At 38.3% G+C, this 13670-nt stretch overlaps 1 protein-coding gene across 5 annotated transcripts in view; it reads right to left on the bottom strand.

The window, feature by feature from the left end:
- Window positions 1-13670, bottom strand: part of NUP58 (nucleoporin 58) — a 54996-nt gene that overhangs the window by 16681 nt on the left and 24645 nt on the right. For all 5 annotated transcript variants that reach the window (XM_045588448.1, XM_045588450.1, XM_045588451.1 and 2 more), the window contains 3 exons: window positions 7581-7605; window positions 5621-5686; window positions 5121-5295 (listed from right to left, as the gene is read on the bottom strand). In XM_045588448.1, coding sequence (XP_045444404.1) covers window positions 5121-5295; window positions 5621-5686; window positions 7581-7605 — 266 coding nt within the window. The remainder of the gene's footprint in view (window positions 1-5120; window positions 5296-5620; window positions 5687-7580; window positions 7606-13670) is intronic.

Here is a 13670-nt window from a genome sequence, read left to right as displayed (position 1 = left end):
ATGCCTATTTCATGCCTCCATGCTTTGCTCGTTATCCTTCCTTCCTGCCAGCCTGAGAAACACCTAAGTATGTTTCAAGAACCAACACAAAGGTATCCTACTCTGGATAGATGATGTAAGTACCCCCTTGAACCCTTTGTGCCTCATCACCTTGTACTGAAACATACCTGACAGATTTGTCGGGTCTAGTAATAATTAATGTCGTTTTTAAACATTCGTTTAAAATCTTGCTTGGCGTTGACTTGTATTGACATAACCTTCAAACACGTGGTATCTACAGAACATGTGAAGTGCAATTAACAAGTTTTGCTTGAAAAAGTTTGTGTTTGGTTTGGTTTTTGTTGCAAAACTAGGGCTAAGAAGATGGCGGATGAAGAGCATATTCGGCACTGCAAGCTTTACAAGTTCCAATTAGGAAGAAAAGCAAGTGAGGCTGCAAAAAACATCTGTAGTGCTCTTGGTCAAGATGCAGTTAGCGCCAGAAAATGCCAGCGTTGGTTTGAGAAATTTCGCAAGGGAAATTTTTCCTTAGATGACAAGAGTGGTCGAGGCCGTGTGTCCAATTTTGATCAAGAAGCTCTTCAAGCTCTTTTGGTGCAAAATCCTCAAATTACCCAACAAGAGCTTGCGACAACTTTAAATTGTTCACAAAAAACAATTTCCAATCAATTGCGTGCACTTGGCAAAGTCCAAAAGTTTGGAAAATGGGTTCCTCATGAGTTGACCGACAACAACCGTAATCAAAGAGTCACAATTTGCAATTCGCTCCTCTCTCGTCAAAACCGTTTGCCGTTTTTAGAGCAAATTATTACCGGAGATGAAGAATGGGTGCTGTATGTTAATTTGAAAAGGTGGCCTCAATGGTTGGACAAAAATGAGGCTCCGCAGCCCACGCCAAAACCTGACTTGCATGCGAAAAAAGTGATGTTGTGTGTTTGGTGGAATTTTAAAGGAATTCTTCATTATGAACTTTTACCATCTACCCAAACCATTACAAGTGCAGTGTATAGTGCCCAATTGGAAAGGTTAGCCCAAGCTTTAAGAGAAAAAGAACCCGCGCTGATTAATCGGAAGGGCGTAAGTCTTCACCACAATAACGCACGACCGCATACTGCAAGAATCACTGCTGAAAAACTGCGCCAGTTGGAATGGGAAGTTCTCCCTCAACCTGCATATTCTCCTGATATTGCCCCTTCCGATTACCATTTGTTTCGTTCTTTGCAAAACTTTCTTCTTGGAAAAAAATTTAATAATGAAGAATGCCTCAAAAATGCATTGACCGAATTTTTTGCATCAAAATCACAAGAATTTTACAACAGAGGGATTAAAATGCTTCCTGAGCGTTGGGCACAAGTAGTAGAAAACAACGGCAACTATATTGTTGATTAAATTTTGTTGTATTGTTTAAATAAATTCGATTCAAAAAAGTATTAGAAAACGACATTAATTATTACTAGACCTAATAACTCACTCCCCTAAAATATTGTGTTTTGATCTCAAATGCCTGTTGAAGTGCTGTATATAACATATACTTAAAAACGTCCATTGAGCTGAAATAGGTTTGGCTCAATGGATAGAGCGTCGGCTTGGGGACTGAAAGGTCCCGGGTTCGATTTCGGTCAAGGGCATGTACCTTGGTTGCCGGCATATCCCCAGTAGGGAGTATGCAAGAGGCAACTGATCGATGACTCTCTCATCAATGTTTCTAACTCTCTATCTCTCTCTCTTCCTTTCTGTACAAAATCAATAAAATATATATATATTTTAAAATGTCCATTGAATGCATGGCCTCAGCAATGTCTTCAACAAACCACTTGTCACTTGCCCTATCCCAAAATTTTAACCACCTTGCTTATTTAAACTCTTGAGTTATATACCTTCCCAAAATGATGTATGTAAGATTTTGCTTCCATAAGGTGCTGATTTACATATTCACAACACTGCTCCTCACCTCAGGATTGCTTATATTTCCCAGAAAAGCTTTATCTGAAGAAAAGGTTTTGGTATAATAAGATCAATAACTACTTCACTAAGGGAGTCAAAACATTTTTTTTTTCAATTGGTAATTCACTAGACTACAGGTAAAATACTAATTCCTGTATATGAAAAATTAAGAATAATCTTAGATCACATTTTTTTTGATAGCTCCTATAAAATTTTCTAAACTCAATTCAGATTGTTTTTTTTCCCTTAGGAAAATTTTATTTGACTCATATCTTCATTTGCCACCTTTATACTCTACCCCAATGGTTGGCAAACTCATTAGTCAACAGAGCCAAATATCAACAGTACAACGATTGAAATTTCTTTTGAGAGCCAAATTTTTTAAACTTAACTTCTTCTAACACCTAAATAGACTTGCCCAGGCCATGGTATTTTGTGGAAGAAACACACTCAAGGGGCCAAAGAGCCACATGTGGCTTGAGAACTGCAGTTTGCCGACCATGGCTCTACCCAATCTTTTATTATTTTATTCACCCCATTAGACTTTTATAAACTTTAGAGTTGTCATTTTTATCTCTAAAAGACATTATATTAACAAGTATGGTATGTAATAGGTTTTAGACAAATATTTTTAAATGGAATCATCCAGTGTTAACAGTATAAGAACTCCATTATAGTATTCATTTATCTTAATTTTTCCTCTATTACTTTGTTAATGACCTTTTTCATATAATTTCATATTTCCTATATGAAATCCACAATTTCATGTAATGTTTAATCAGAGTATAAACATTCGCCAATCTAAAAGCACGTTTTCCTCCTAGAAAAAAAACATATCTGAAGATATATTAAAAAAAAAGAATGGGGGGAAAAACATGGGGAATTCTTTTCACATTTAACCAAAGAATTCGTGAGTAGGAAATTTGAAAGTCAACAATAAAGCCTTTGAATTTCCTTTAATATCATAGGTTAGAATATCTATTTTAGAAACACATTTTTATTAAAAACATCACAAAGTATTTTCCAATAGTTGACTTGAATACATATAAGCTGGTACAAACTTCTAGTTATAAGTCCTAGAAATGTACTGTATAGCACAATGACTATAGGTAATAATACTATACCACCTATCTGTAAGTTGCTAAGAGAGTATATGTTAAAAGTTCTCATCACAAATAGTTAAAACGTTTTTAACTATTTGTTATGATAGATGTTGACTAGACTTACAGTGGTGATGATTTGCAATATATACCTGAAACAAGTGTTATATCAATTATATTTGAATCTATAAATATAAAACCCTAAGTGATGACTGGTCGACTATTTGACTGGTCACTATGATGCACACTGACCACCAGGGAGCAGATGCTCAATGTAGGAGCTGTCCCCTGGTGGTCAATGTGCTCCTTCAGTGGGATTGCTGCTCAGCTGACCAACGTGAGGCAGCTGCCGGGGCATGATCCTCTCGGCCTCTGTGGCAGTGCTATGGAGCTGCGGTGGAGGCAGGCGCAGAGGGAGCCGGGATGAGCAGGAGCACCCTGCCCAGGCTTGGGCTCCTCCCTGGCTGCCTGCTGCTTCGCACACTACTACATCCCTCAGGGGATGTTGGATTGCCAGTTTGGGGCAATCAGATTCGTGCACTGGGAACTCCATTTAAAATAAAGACACATAAGCACCTTAAATTTTTTTTACTTAAATTATCACTTCACTTATGAACAGAATAGCTCTCTGATAAGCCCACATTAAAAAAGAACTACAATGCCCAGCCTTAGTGGTTCAGTTGGTTGAGCATTATCTCGTGCACCGAAAGGTTGCCAGTTTGATTCCCAGTTGGGGTACATATGGAAGGTAATCAATTAATGTTTCTCTCTCACACTGATTCTTTTCTCTCTCTCCCTTCCTCTTTAAGCTTGTCCTCAGGTTAGGATTAAAAATTTTTAAGGTGCTTATGTGTCTTAGGCTGGCCAACTGCCCTCCCCTGCAGGCCTGGATCCCCCCACCCCCAACTGTCGTCCCTTGCTGGCCTGGTCCCTATCAAGTGCCCTCCCCTGCCGGCCTGGTCTCCCCTAACTGCCTTCTCCTGCTGGCCTGGTTCCCCCCAACTGCACTCCCCTGCTGGCCTGAATGCCCACAGCTGCCCTCCCCTGCCAGCCATCTTGTGGTGACCATATTGTGTCCTGGAGTGAGTCAATTTGCATATTTCTCTTTTATTAGATAAGATTAGCCTCAATACCATACTTTTTTTTAAAATATATTTTATTGATTTTTTTACAGAGAGGAAGAGAGAGGAATAGAGAGTTAGAAACATCGATGAGAGAGAATCATCGATTCAGCTGCCTCTTGCACACCCCCTACTAGGGATGTGCCCACAACCAAGGTACATGGTACATGCCCTTGACCAGAATCGAACCCGGGACCTTTCAGTCCTCAGTCCGACGCTCTATCCACAGAGCCAAGCCGGTTTTGGCAATACCATACTTATTAACTAAGACCTAAGACTAGCAAGTCATCAGAACTTAATACCTATAATGCATGTAATTTTATTTAATAACAGATAGGTTTTAAAAAGACATTTTCTATCCAGCTATTTTCCTCCTGTATAACAATTATGCCCACAGACATTTCTATAAAATAAAATAGTAGAATAAGCTTTAGAATTAGAGTAACAAGATCTGAGTCCAAGCTTTCCTCCCACTTATTAGCAAAGCTCTTTGCCTGTTTTCTTATTTATATAATGAAAGTTAACAACAGTAGATATGACATAGGGCTGCAGCAAAAAACCCAGTTTAGGGTTAATATGCATAAATTGCTCAGAATACTGCCTCCTCCATAGTATGCACCAGATAAAAACTAGTAACTATTATTATAACAATTTAAAAGTATATGAGCTATACAGTTTTCGTAGGCCTTCCTTCCCCGGGCTGCCAGCACAGGTCTTCCGCTGGCACCTGGGACCTGGGCTTCCCTCTGGCTGCCAGCAGGCACCCAGAAGCCAGGCTTCTCTCACAGCCCAGGCTTTGTCCAGAAGGATGTCTGGTGTAATTAGCATATTACGCTTTCATTATTATAAATGTTGTAATAAACTTTATAATTTTAAAAAAGAACTATTTCCATTAAAAACAAAACAAAACCCAAAATAAAAAACATTATGATAAAATAACTTCAAATTAGTTTACCTGAGCAGTTTCTATTTTCAATTTGTCAATATTGAGAGTGTTTCGTTGTAATCCACTGGCAGCCAATGACAGAAGCTGCTTTAGAGCTTTAATATCTTCTTGTACTTTAAGCATTGCTTTTGAAGACATTCTACTAATTTCTTCTTGGACCTGTTTTTGTTCCTTCACAAATTTCCTTTAAAAAATAGAAAACTGAGTTTTTTAAAAATACACTTTTGGTTTCCCCCACAAAAAAAAAAAAAAAAAAAAAAAAAAAAGTACATTTACAATAGGTTGTCAGTCTATTAAGTAGCAAAAACTAAAAATTCATCTACAGCTCACATGCTTTTTTCATAAAATTGCAGCTATATAATTTTAATATCTATTATTCTATTTTTACTCTAATTTCTAAACACATTTAAAATTTTAACCAAAATAAAAATATTTAGGAGGAAGAGATGTCCCCCTAAAATATATTCTCTCATTCAAAGGTGATTTATGTAGTTATACTCGACACTTACTGGAGATTTTCAACATCCTGGCAGATGACAGGAGGTAGATTTTCATCCTTCAGGGCTTTACTGTCCCTAAGAAAAATGCCACAGATGTATTAAAATCATAAAAAGTTGATAACTCAGCTTTACTAGAATGTGTTGATACAAGAAAATAAAGCAAATATTCCCCATTTATAGCTTTCTTGGATGATTTTAAAGTTCTTTAAATTTCCTGATCTATAAAATAGCTAACAAATCATGTGAATATTCCTTTACTAAAAAGACTGACATCTATGAAAATGTTTAGTCAAAGACTGGCACTTGACTAAACATTTGGGCGGGGGGGAGAATGAGAAAATACTACAGACTGCATGATATATTGAACTAAGTTCTCCCTGGCTCAAAAATTATGATTGATATTTTATTCAGTTAAAAAATATGAGAGAATTCTTTAAAGAAAGTCTCAACTTCTCATAATGAGATGCTCACAACATTTTACCTTATTATTTTTAAACTTCAGTTTATTCTTCACAAAGTAGATCTAGGAATAGCTTAAGAGAATCAAATATTAAATTTAATGAAGGCAGGAATAAGTGAATTTGATAGGCTGTAATGGAATCCTAAGTTAGACTTCAGGTGCAGACCCATTACTACTTCCCGAGTAAGCTTAGGCTAATCTCAACCTGTCAGCTTCCTTGTTTATATCACAGGACTAAAATACACAAAGAATATTTGGGAAGAGTGAACTTGGTCACCTTTAAAAATGCTTTCTTTGCCGAAACCGGTTTAGCTCAGTGGAGCGTTGGCTTGGGGACCGAAGGGTCCCGGGTTCGATTCCGGTCAAGGGCATGTACCTTGGGTGCGGGCACATCCCCAGTAGGGGGTGTGCAAGAGGCAGCTGATCGATGACTCTCTCATCGAAGTTTCTGACTTGCTATCTCTCTCCCTTCCTCTCTGCACAAAATCAATAAAATATATATATATATATTTAAATGCTTTCTTTAACATAATGCAGCTTAAGTGAGAAAATAAAATATATAAAAATAATAATAAAATTGTAATATGCTAATTAGATTGGAGAGTTGAATGACCTGGACGAAGCTGGGACTGAGAGGGCAGAGCTCCTGCACAAATACAGGCCTCTAGTCTATAACAATAAAAGCGCACTCCTAGACAACCTCCTGGACGAAGCCAGGGCTGTAAGGGTCCCAGATGCTTGCTGACAGCCAGAGGGAAGCCTGGGTCCCGGGTGCCTGCTGGTGGCCAAAGGGAAGCCAGTGCCAGCAGCCTGGGGAAGAAAGGCCTACTCTTGCACAAATTTCATGCATCGGGCCTCTAATAAAAATAACAATCTTCAAATACATATATGATGTAGATGGAGGCTATTATTATTCCTCTTCTACCTCAGGAAATAAATGGTACTGGCACAGTAATCTTCTATAATAATAAAAGTATAATATGCTAATTAGACCAGACAGCCAAACAATCTTCTGGATGACCTTCTGGATGAAGCTGTGCTGTGAGGGCCGAGGCAAGCTGCCATGGCTGCAAGGGCCGAGCCCCTTACACGAATTTTGTGCATCAAAGCATCTAGTTTATATATAAAAGGTACACACACACACAAAATCACACATGTATATTTTCATTTATATATATAAAAGGTGTTCCAAAAGTAAAGTTCCATGAATTGTTCAAATTTTAATAAGTTAAAAAAATACATACATATATTTGCATTATTTGTGGGAAAGCCAACCACTCCCTAGAAAGAACTGGCTACAGTATAAGTTTTCTTAAAGATTAAAATTTTGACTTTTTGTAATCTTCTAGGGAATATGTGTATTATTTTATTTTTGACAAAGAATGGTTAAAAAGTTTTCATTCTAAATGCCTACATAGTTCCATGTATTTCCAACAATACCATTTACTTACAATTTAATAAGTAAAACTTCTTAATTACAATATTTTAAAAGTTAAATTGTAAACTTACTCTGGTCTTGTTCCTGTTTTATCACCTAAAAAATTCAAGAAAGTTTGTGTAAAAATAGGTAATTTAACAATATACTACTACGAATATGAGTTTTAAGTTAATGCAAACTAAGGTTTAGACAAAAACTGTTACGCATTTCTTAGACTGCCCCTTAAATATCATGACTTGTCACAAACCCCAAACATAGCAAGTTATGAAAATATATTTATATATATATATAAAGAGTTATGTATTTGATTTGCATTTTTTTCTTTCAAGGATAAGAATTTTCTTTAATAAGACAATGAGAGAAAGACAAATACCATTATGATTTCATATATATAAGAAATCTAAAGAATAAAGTGAACAATATAGAAACAGATTCATAGAAAGAGAAAAGACTGCTGTCACAGGGAAGGGGGCTGCAGGTGTGGGTGAAAAAGGTGAAGTGATTAAGTAGTACAAATTGATGGTTACAGAATAGTCACAGAGATGTAGATTACAGCATTGGAAATATAGTCAATATATTGTGATAACTATTGACAATACATATGGGGCCAAGTGGGTACCTGAAACAATGAGAGGACCATTCTAAAGTATATGATTTTCTAAGCAGTTTGTGGCACATCCAAAAATATAGAATAATACTAAATGTAAACTGTAACTGAAAAAAAAAATTGTTTTTAAAACTACCTTACATAAAAAATGTCCCTGCCTGGCAGTTTAATTCCTAAGAGCTTTACTTGATACTTTTTAATGCCTAATCAGTATGAAAATACTAAACTATGTCAGATTACCTGAACTTCTCTAAAAATTTCATGAAAGTAACAAATTTTAAAATAAAAACGATTTTGTATCTGCAGAGCAAACAGAAGTTATCACAGTAATATCTAAAAATAGAAAAAAGTGAAAGTGCTCCTTCAGCAAAGCAAGCAGTGACCTGTACTTTGTTAAAGAACGTACAGAAAATACAGAATCACACAAAAACTCAATGGTTCCTTCCAGCCTTTTTCTGCACATACACATTTTAATCATGCTGTTTTTTTAATACACATGTATGTATGTTTTTATTGATTTTAGAGGGAGAGGGGAAGAGAGAGAGAAACATTGATCAGCTGCCTCCTACATGCTCCCCATTGGAGACTGAGCCTGTGACCCAGGTATGTGCTCTGACAGGGAACTAAACCGGTGACCTTTTGGTGCATAGAACTGCACCAAACAACTGAGCACACTGGTCAGAACCTTACACATACATTTTTAAAAGCAATCAGAATTATCTTAGCATGCTGTGAATATTTTCCATGTCAATTAAAATGACTTCAAAAGATAACAGAGTGCATAGAAGATGTAGCTGTATCATAACCTTTATACCCAACCCTTTTTTTTTTTAAGCAACAAATGTCTGTTATCTACGTGTGCCCTACTTGATTTGCATTCCAAGAAGAGGAATTTATTGGTCAAAGAGTATGCCAGGGCAGGCCTTTGACATATTACCAAAATGATCCCTTATAACAACTGACCCAATTTACCTTCCCATGTACAAGGAATAAGATAAGAGTATCTTTTCCATCACACTCTCAACATCAATAAACACAGTAAAAAAAAAAAAAAAATCATTGCTAGTAAGTAGAAGAAAAATACCACTTCATTATAATCTTAATTCATATTCCTGATAGCACTAAGTAAAACATTTATTTCAAATGTTAATTAGACAAGTGGATTTTTTCTTTTGTGAACTACCTATTTATGCTATATTTCCCTTATTGATTTCTAAGAGCTATTTCAACATTAAGCAAATTATTCTTTCATATATATGAAAGAATTATATATATATATATATATATATATATATCGTATTTCATGTCTATTTCTTTTTTTCTAAGTCTTGCAGAAACAAGGCCACCAAATATTTTGGTAGCCTCCTAAAAAATATGTTTGGGAGAGAGATTTTCATGTCTATTTTTAAAACTAGATCCTTATAATTGCAGGATACATCTTGACTTCAGAAATGTAAAATGTGGAAAAAGCAACATCTAGAAATCAAGTATTTTACCTGAAATTTGTCATTTACCTTTTATCTCTGAACATAGGGTTTTTTTGTTTAACTCTTTCTAAAAATATATATATATTTTATTGATTTTGTACATAGAGGAAGGGAGAGAGATAGTTAGAAACATCGATGAGAGAGTGTCATCGATCAGCTGCCTCTTGCACACCCCCTACTGGGGATATGCCTGCAACCAAGATACATGCCCTTGACCGGAATCGAACCTGGGACCTTACAGTCCCCAAGCCGACGCTCTATCCATTGAGCCAAAATGGTTTCGACTGTTTAACTCTTTAATCCAATTAAGTTTTTCATATTTTGTATCTCATTGTATGATATTTTTTTCCTTAGTTTGACATCCTTGTTCTATAAATACTGTCTTAGATCTGGTCAGACAGTAATATAAGGTAAGGATTTCATTTGTTTTCAAGTAGTTCGACTATTTTATTGAGTAGTTATTATTTTGTTATTTCTTTGATATTCCATTTTGCTATCTTCTATATATATAAAAGGCTAATACGTAAAGTGTCCCCTGAGGAGACTGGGAGTTTAATCACTTGCTATAATGTGTGCTGACCACCAAGGGGCAGCGTGGAACGAAGGTTCCTGCTAGCAGCCGGAAGGCCTTGATTGGCCCTGATCACCGGCGAGGCCTAGCGACCCTAGTATTTTATTAAAAAATTAATAAACACACAAACATAAGTATATAAAACTTGTACATGTTTTGAGACTACTGTGGACTCCTGAGTAGTCTCCCTAGCTTGCACTTCAGTAATATCCGTGGCCTACTAGAAAGGCTTCTTAACAGTTCTCCACATCTACTCTTGGCTTCCTACACATTATTTTCCACATGGTTGTCAGATGCCTTCTTAAAATACAGATCTCATCAGGTCACATTATCCAGATCAAAACCCTTTAGTTGATCAGTGTAATTATGACACTTAAAAAAAATGTTTTTATTGATTTCAAAAAGAGGAAGGAAGGGAGAGGGAAAGAAACATTGATGTGAAAGAGAAACATCAATCTGAGCATCAAGCTCATAACCCGAGCATCTGCCCTGATCAGGAATCGAAATGGCAAACTCTTGACAGATGAGGGAAGATCCAAGATGGCTGCACAGGTAAACACCTAATCGAAGCCACACACAACAATTTCAATAAAATACAACTAAAATGTAAAATGGACATTACCCAGAACTACAGGAAAGTCGACTGACTGGAAATTCTACAACAAGAAGCAAGGAGGAAACCAGAAGGAAGAGCGGAGGAGCTGTAAAAGCCTAAGGTACGGAGACATGAGGCACGCATGGAGAGGATGGAGCCAGAGAGGAGGGGGTGGCTGAGTGCCTGGCTGGCATTCCCTAGCGGGAAGGAGATAAAAGCTCTGGACAGTGCTGAGCCCCAGTTCCAACTGCTCTGAACCCCAGTTCTAGGCCAGACCCTGGGGACCCAGGCTCATACAGAGGGAGACTGGGCTGTAAGGTGGAACCCCAGGGGAGCGGCAAGAGGCAGAGCCCCCCGGAGGCGAGCACATTGGGTGCAGAGAAGGGACGGTTGGCTGTGCCGCGAGATTGCCCTGGCAGGAAGGAGACAAAAGCTCCAGACTGCTCTGAACCCCACTTCCAATCCCACTTCCAACTGAACTGAACCCCAGCTCATTGGGGGAGAGACTAGACTGTTTGGTAGCAGGCGAAACTCGAGGGCACCTCACTCTCAGAGGTGCTTGCAACAAGTACTGAAGGACCCTGAAAAACACCGAGACTCAGGAGCCGCACAGGGTGTGGCTGATGGAAGCCAAGGCTATAGGCTCCACCCTGAAACTCTGCCCCATCCAGGCAGAACACAGAGACTTTTAAGGCTACAAACTCAGGGAAGCTGTGAAAATGCCGAGACAAGGAAATGGATCACAAACGAAAGAAATGGAGGACAAAAAGCAACTGGATATAGAGTTCAAAACCACACTTATAAGGTTGTTCAAGAATCTCCTAGAAAAGGCCGATAAAATAAATGAGACCTATGAGGATATGAAAAGAGATCAACTAGAAATAATAAGGGATCAACAAGAAATAAAGAATAGATTGTCTGAAATAAAAAATATTATACAGAGTCCTAAAAACAAAATGGAAGATCGCAAAAATCAAGTCAAAGATTTGGAACATAAAGAGCAAGAAGACACTCCTCCGCAGAAGCAAGAAGGCAAGAGAATCCAGAAAGTTGAAGATAATGTAAGAAAACTTTGGGACAACTTCAAGCGAACCAACATCAGAATTATGGGGGTCCCAGAAGATGAGAGAGAGCAAAATATCAAAAACATACTGAAAGAAATAGTGACAGAAAACTTCCCCCACCTGGTGAAAGAATTAGACTTACAAGTCCAGGAAGCGCACAGAACTCCAAACAAAAGGAATCCAAAGAGGACCACACCAAGACAAATCATAATTAAAATTCCAAGAGCAAAAGACAAAGAATATTAAAAGCAGCAAGAGCAAAGCAGGTAGTTACCTATAAAGGAGCACCTATACGATTGTCAGCTGATTTCTCAACAGAAACCATGCAGGCCAGACAGGAATGGCAAGAAATATTCAAGGTGATGAATAGTAAGAACCTACAGCCAAAGATAATCTACCCAGCAAAGCTATCACTCAGAATCGAAGGCCAGATAAAGAGCTTCACCAATAAAAAAAAGCTAAAGGAGTTCACCACCACCAAACCAGAATTATATGAATTGCTGAAGGGGGTGTTTTTGGAAGAGGAAGTAAATAAAGATAAAAACTATGAACAACAAATATGTAACTATCAACAAGTGAATCTAAAAAACCAAAAAAATTTTTTAAAAAATCTGATGAACAATATTAACTGTTGAATATAATAGAATCAGAGGTATGGAAGGGGAGTGAACTGACGATTCTCAGGGAAAAGGGGAGATGGGGATGTGGGAAGAGACTGAACATAAACTGTGCACCTATGGATGAGAACAATGATGGGTGGGGAAAGGGCAGAGGGTGGGATGGGAACCTGGTGGAGGGGAGCAATGGAGGGGGGGAAAAAAGAGAAACATCTGTAATAATATGAACAATAAAGATTTATTAAAAAAAAAAAAATGGCAAACTCTTGGTGCATGGAATGATGTTCAACCAAGTGAGGCACACTGACCAGGGCTAATTACAAAATCCTATTATGGAATACAAGGCCTTTCATGATCTCTGGGATCTAAATCTTTCTGTTCTGTAGGTATACTGGCCTTCCATCAGTCTCATCTCTAGGCCTCATTCCATGCTGCTCACTCTTCACGGAATGCTGTTCCCTACTACACTTCATCTGATTAAATCCCACTAATACTATAGGTCTACCTAATATCGCTACTAGAAAAAGAAATCTCTTGACTGCCTTGACACATATAACAGATGAAGGAAAGGGGGATCTGATACCTATAGTCATGTGCCTTTATTATTCTACTAGAGGCCAGTGCACAAAATTAGTGCACTGTGTGTGTGTGTGTGTGTGTGTGTGTGTGTGTCCTTTAGCCCAACCTGCACCCTCTCCAATCTGAGATCCCTCTCACAATCTGGGACTGCTGGTTCCCACCACTTGCCTGTCTGCCAGCCTGATCAACGGCTAACTGCTCCCCTGCCAGCCCGATTGGCTCCAACTGCCCTGCCCTGCTGGTCCAGTCACCCCCAACTGCCCTCCCCTGCTGCCAGCTGGTTGCCCAACTGCCCTCCCCTGCTGGCTTGGTCACCCTAACTGCCCTTCCTTGCCAGCCTGGCAGCCCTTCCCTATAAGCCTGGTCGCTCCTTAAAGTCCTCCCATGTAGGCCTGGTCCTCACAAACTGCCCTCCCCTTCAAACCTGATCGCTCCCTTAACTGTTCTCCCCTGCTGGCTATCTTGGGGCTGGCAGCTTTAACCACATGGGGGCAGCCAATTTGTGTTGGAGTGATGGTCAGTTTGCATATTACCTCTTTATTATATAGGATTATATAGGATACTAGAGGCCCAGTACACAAAATTTGTGCAGAGGGGTGTGTGTGTGTGTGTTCCTCAGGCCAGTCTGTACCCTCTCCAAT

Source organism: Pipistrellus kuhlii, unplaced genomic scaffold, assembly GCF_014108245.1.
Source record: "Pipistrellus kuhlii isolate mPipKuh1 unplaced genomic scaffold, mPipKuh1.p scaffold_m20_p_3, whole genome shotgun sequence".
Classification (NCBI taxonomy): Eukaryota; Metazoa; Chordata; class Mammalia; order Chiroptera; family Vespertilionidae; genus Pipistrellus; species Pipistrellus kuhlii.
The sequence above is the reverse complement of the archived record's forward strand: the minus strand, read 5'-3'. Positions and strand labels throughout refer to the sequence as shown.